Raw genomic sequence first — 6,000 nt, 5'->3', positions numbered from 1 at the left:
TGAGGGGATTTTCACAGTAACTTCATTGCAGTGTTAATGTAAGCTTATTTGTGACACTAAGAAATAAAGTTAACTTTAGGGCAGCCCAGTGTCTCCTTTCCTGGTTTATATAGCAAACTGACCCACCCAAATCCTCATGATGCAACTTTTGGCTGAACAAGTTTATTCAATGCCCAGTTGCATCACTTGGAATTCCCCGCACCCTCATATTGTTTCGATGCGAGAATAACAGACTGATTGACATCTTTCAGGACTTATCCGCAAATGCAAACTCGCATTAAATAAAACCAATCGGGGAAGAGGAGAGGCGGGATTTCTAGCGATGGTGCAGAGTTGCAGGAAGCCAGTGGGTTGATGTGGCAGAGAGAGGACAGGCAGTTGTAGCGAGCTGTAGTTCTGTAGCTCCGCGCTGCTGTGTGGCAGTGAGCAGAGGCAGGGCGGCAGGAACTACAAGCCCCAGCCTGGCATTGCAACCCGCACTTCCGCCTTTCCTGATGTCATTTTTGCCCAGTTGGAATCTGCCGTCGGAGAGAAACATCACAGCGGAGTGCAGCCTGGACCCGGGGTAAAATATCAGCGGAGAACAGAGCGGATAAACAGCCTGGACCCAGGGTAAAATATCAGCGGAATACAGCCTGGACCCAGAGTAAAATATCAGCGGAATACAGCCTGGACCCAGGGTAAGACAGCACAGCGGAGAACAGAGCGGTGTACAGTCTGGACACAAATAAAACATTATAGCGGAGAACAGAGCGGAGGGCAGCCTGTATCCGGGCTGAGAGAGGGCAGCCTGTACCCGGGCTGAGACAGGGCAGCCTGTACCCGGGGTGAGACAGGGCAGCCTGTACCCGGGGTGAGACAGGGCAGCCTGTACCCGGGGTGAGAGAGGGCAGCCTGTACCCGGGGTGAGAGAGGGCAGCCTGTACCCGGGGTGAGAGAGGGCAGCCTGTACCCAGGGTGAGAGAGGGCAGCCTGTACCCGGGGTGAGAGAGGGCAGCCTGTGCCCGGGGTGAGAGAGGGCAGCCTGTGCCCAGGCTGAGAGAGGGCAGCCTGTACCCGGGCTGAGAGAGGGCAGCCTGTACCCGGGGTGAGAGAGGGCAGCCTGTGCCCAGGCTGAGAGAGGGCAGCCTGTACCCAGGGTGAGAGAGGGCAGCCTGTACCCGGGCTGAGAGAGGGCAGCCTGTACCCAGGGTGAGAGAGGGCAGCCTGTACCCGGGCTGAGAGAGGGCAGCCTGTACCCGGGGTGAGACAGGGCAGCCTGTACCCAGGCTGAGAGAGGGCAGCCTGCAGCTGGCTGGGAGAGGGCAGTCTGTACCTGGGGTGAGACAGGCAGCCTGCAGCCGGGGTGGGAGGGTGCAGCCTGTACCCAGGGTGAGAGAGGGCAGTCTGTACCCAGGGTGAGAGAGGGCAGCCTGTACCTGGGATGAGACAGGGCAGCCTGTACCCGGGGTGAGACAGGGCAGCCTGTACCCGGGCTGAGAGAGGGCAGCCTGTACCCAGGGTGAGAGAGGGCAGCCTGTACCCAGGGTGAGAGAGGGCAGCCTGTACCCAGGGTGAGAGAGGGCAGTCTGTACCCAGGGTGAGACAGGGCAGCCTGTACCCAGGGTAAGAGAGGGCAGCCTGTACCCGGGCTGGGAGAGGGCAGTCTGTACCCAGGGTGAAAGAGGGCAGCCTGTACCCGGGCGGAGAGAGGGCAGCCTGTATCCAGGGGGAGAGAGGGCAGTCTGTACCCGGGGTGAGCGAGGGCAGCCTGCAGCTGGCTGAGAGAGGGCAGCCTGTACCCAGGGTGAGAGAGGGCAGCCTGTACCCGGGCTGAGAGAGGGCAGCCTGTACCCGGGCTGAGAGAGGGCAGCCTGTACCCGGGCTGAGAGAGGCAGCCTGTACCCAGGGTGAGACAGGGCAGTCTGTACCCAGGGTGAGACAGGGCAGCCTGTACCCGGGCTGGGAGAGGGCAGCCTGTACCCAGGGTGAGAGAGGGCAGCCTGTACCCGGGCTGGGAGAGGGCAGCCTGTACCCGGGGTGAGACAGGGCAGTCTGTACCCAGGGTGAGAGAGGGCAGCCTGTACCCGGGCTGGGAGAGGGCAGCCTGTACCCGGGGTGAGAGAGGGCAGCCTGTACCCGGGGTGAGACAGGATAGTCTGTACCCAGGGTGAGACAGGGCAGTCTGTACCCAGGGTGAGAGAGGGCAGCCTGTACCCAGGGTGAGAGAGGGCAGCCTGTACCCAGGGTGAGAGTGGGCAGCCTGTACCCGGGCTGAGAGAGGGCAGCCTGTACCCAGGCTGAGAGAGGGCAGCCTGTACCCGGGCTGAGAGAGGGCAGCCTGTACCCAGGGTAAGAGAGAGGGCAGCCTGTACCCGGGGTGAGACAGGGCAGCCTGTACCCGGGGTGAGAGAGGGCAGCCTGTACCCGGGGTGAGAGAGGGCAGCCTGTACCCGGGGTGAGAGAGGGCAGCCTGTACCCAGGGTGAGAGAGGGCAGCCTGTACCCGGGGTGAGAGAGGGCAGCCTGTACCCGGGGTGAGAGAGGGCAGCCTGTACCCGGGGTGAGCGAGGGCAGCCTGCAGCTGGCTGAGAGAGGGCAGCCTGTACCCAGGGTGAGAGAGGGCAGCCTGTACCCAGGGTGAGAGAGGGCAGCCTGTACCCAGGGTGAGAGAGGGCAGCCTGTACCCAGGGTGAGAGAGGGCAGCCTGTACCCGGGCTGAGAGAGGGCAGCCTGTACCTGGGCTGAGAGAGGGCAGCCTGTACCAGGATGAGAGAGCGAACCCTGTACCAGGATGAGAGGGCAGCCTGTACCCGGGGTGAGAGAGGGCAGCCTGTACCAGGATGAGAGGGCAGCCTGTACCCGGGCTGAGAGAGGGCAGCCTGTTCCAGGATGAGAGAGGCAGCCTGCACCCAGGGAAAGGCTTCACACTGCTGTTGTGTATTTGTAATGGGAGATGTGCTGGATTATGCTGGTGGAATGGGGGCAGGGGAATGTGCATGTAGCAAGGCTTCGCATTCGTCTGCTTCTTAGTATTAAAAAATAAGCTGATTTGTCTCACCTTTCTAGGGTCTATTAAAAGCGCAGTGGTTAATTGGGCTCCCAATCCATGTACAGCTCAATGATCACTTCAGTAGTTTTGGTGGCTTCAAGTTTAAAACTTGATCTTCCTACAGGAGATTGCACAGTGTTGGCTCCAGGAAGCAATCCTGCTCTATATCCTGTAAGGAACCAGAAGTTTCTCTCTTGCTTTCTGAGGGAGTTTTGGTCTATTCCTGTGCTATTTGAAATCCAGTTCCCTCTGTGTAATTTGATGAAAGGAATGTGAAGCAGTGTTGAAATACTTGCAGGTGAACAATACCCTTCAACATTTAAGTTAAATATTGCTTCACATCCTTGTGAAAGAGATGAAATGGAGTGGCAATACTACATATTTGACTCTGTGTTCATTGAATATATTATTATTTTCAGTAGTAATTGAGATTTGACTGCACATTTGTGTAACACAGATGAAAGTAGTTGCCTGATGGTTTTCACTCAGTTGGCCCTGTTTTCTGTTTGTGCAGTAGAGTTCTGCATGCCCTGAGGGATGTAATCCTGTCTTGTGACTGCAGGTAATTTCTACAATCCCATCCTGGTTTTACAACATACTGTATCGCTCTGTTTCATTAGTTTGCGTTCTTTAAATAAAGGAGAGGCTATTTGTAGATCATTGCTACATTGAGGAAACGTGTATCATGATTTTTTTTATTCGAGGAGAAGCTTCAAGATGTTTTTCCAGTTGTGTCTAATATTTCAAGCTGTACTTGTTTATCTCTCATGTTTTCTTGGTGTTTTACTTATTTAAAAAAAATGTTAGGTTTTCTTTGTTCAAAAGTAAATTCCTATCGATTCGAGGGCCATTAAGTCTATGCGAGCAGTAAGTCAACAATTTTAGACAAGAAAGCACCAGCATGGGAGGCAGTGGCCTAATATTATTATTACTGGATGCTTTGGGGTCCAGGGTTCGAATCCCACCACTGCAGATGGTGATGGTTGAATTCAATAAAGATCTGGAATTAAGTGTCTAATGGTGACCATGAAATCATTGTCAATTGTTGTAATCTGGTTCTTTGCCCTTTTGGGTCGGAAATCTGCCACCCTTACCTGGTGACTCCTACATGTGATTGGCTCCTAACTGCCCCCTCAAGGGAAATTAGGGATGGGAAATTAATGCTGGCCCAGTCAGTGATGCCCAGGTGCCATGAAGAAATAAATAAAAAATAAATGCTTTCTGGCAGTCGGGATGGAGGGGGGGCTTCAGAGCTGAGACAAATCCTTTGCACAGTGGACTTCCACACGCCACAAGAGGAGTCATTGGGTAATGATTATAGCATGGGATCGCTGCAAGGCTCTGCAACAACAGAAACAAATTTGACCTTCTGGCTGCCTCAATTACTTCTGGGAATTAATAATCCAGCTCCCAAAGAACTCCTTCCTAATCTCTTTTTCCTCTTCTATCCTGCCCCCCCCCCCCCCCCCCCCTCCCACTCCTTAGTAGAGGAGGCGCAAGAGTCTTGTAGAATTGCTGATACCTCCATTCACAGGCCCAGCATTCACTGCTACCTCCTACAGATCTATTCAGATGTATTTTTGGCATTCAGACGGCAGCAAAGGAATTGTAGTGATTTGAGAGTGGCAGTAACTGGAGCTTGCTGGAAGGCTGTGACTGCTACAAAGAGGGTTCGTGTCTAAAGCCAGTCTATCTTCTGCATGAAGTTGCAGCTCTTCAGATTCAAGAAAGTGGGCATGCTTTTGTCAAGCTGCCTATTTATAAGAATCACCTAATAGTTTAGATGGCGCATTTCAGAAAGGGGAGCAGCATTTGCCTCTTACAGTTTGTATATATTCAGGTGAAAGAAAACTAGACTCTTGTTTATCTGCCACTTGTAATGTGCAGCAATTAATTATAAGCTGAGTCTATAAAACTGCACAAGTGTAGAAGTTTCCTGTGAAAGTAAAACTGGCTTATGGCAAGTGCTATTAAAGATGACAGATGTACACTAGTCTAGGCAAATATAACTACTTATGTTCTGCATATTTCTAATTAGTATTGTAATCTTAACTTAGGTTTGATAAACATGGTCATGTGTTTTAGAACTCTATTGTAGTAGAATTGCATTTAATAACAGTTTAAATTTCTTGTTAAATGTATATCCTTCTTTTCCCTGTAGATGTCTCTTAGCAAAGACCTTGATAATGAGCTGCTAGAGTTGCTCTTTCAGCAGCAGTCTGGGTCACTTCCCGATGAGCAGTTTGGTGATGGCACCAATTTCATGAAGGAGTGGGGACTGTGTGAACATGATGTAAGTGTTTCATTGTTATCTCTTTTTTTTCCCTCCTCTCTTCAGTTAAAGGTGTTGTTGTGTAGTTCCACACCTGTGCTGGTTCTCCTCTAGTTCATAAGTGCCAATTCTTTGTGTGTGAGCCTTTATTGAGTGGGGTTAAAGGATCTCCTCCCTCCTAAGAACTTTGCAGTGGTAGTAGCACTGGACATCCATGTAGGTCCAGGCAGCGGGTAACCATGGGGGCTGTCCAACCTGACTGTCTGCCCCTTTACCACAGCTATATTTGTGGCTGGGTGTCCCTGGAGAGGGAGCATTCAGTGTCCACTGGTACAGTCGAGGCCTGTCACGCCCAGTGGGTACCACAGGAACTGGGGTGCATTAGCGACGTCTTTAGTGCCATTTTTAACTTTAATTTGCAATTGGCTTTTGTTTAAGGCTGTATCCCTTTAAAGGGCTGTCCTTCTAATTTCTTCCTCAGTTTATTTGGTTTATTTCAGTTAGTTATTTGATTTGCCTAAAATAGAGTGACATCACTGGACTAGCAGTAATCCAGAGGCCCATACTGAAGTTCTGGGGGACACAGGTTCACAGCCCACCATGACAGCTGGTGGAATTTAAATGTAATTAATAAAATAAATCTGGAATTAAAAGCCAGATTCAATAATGGGTGACCGTGAAATTATCATTGATCGTTG

At 51.6% G+C, this 6,000-nt stretch overlaps 1 protein-coding gene across 4 annotated transcripts in view; it reads left to right on the top strand.

Annotated features, from left to right (window-relative positions):
- Positions 1 to 364: 364 nt before the first annotated feature.
- The window catches only part of creb3l3l (cAMP responsive element binding protein 3-like 3 like), a 34,704-nt gene continuing 29,068 nt past the window's right edge, over positions 365 to 6,000 (top strand). The window contains exons 1-3 of one of the 4 annotated variants that reach the window (XM_078221709.1): positions 365 to 680; positions 3,545 to 3,592; positions 5,192 to 5,323. In XM_078221709.1, coding sequence (XP_078077835.1) covers positions 5,192 to 5,323 — 132 coding nt within the window. In that variant the 5' untranslated portion in view covers positions 365 to 680; positions 3,545 to 3,592. The remainder of the gene's footprint in view (positions 681 to 3,544; positions 3,593 to 5,191; positions 5,324 to 6,000) is intronic. The other 3 variants (XM_078221700.1, XM_078221727.1, XM_078221717.1) reach the window with 3 other exon arrangements.

This window comes from Mustelus asterias, chromosome 1 (genome assembly GCF_964213995.1).
Source record: "Mustelus asterias chromosome 1, sMusAst1.hap1.1, whole genome shotgun sequence".
In the NCBI taxonomy this organism is placed as follows: domain Eukaryota; kingdom Metazoa; phylum Chordata; class Chondrichthyes; order Carcharhiniformes; family Triakidae; genus Mustelus; species Mustelus asterias.
This window is presented reverse-complemented; position numbering and strand designations above follow the sequence as displayed.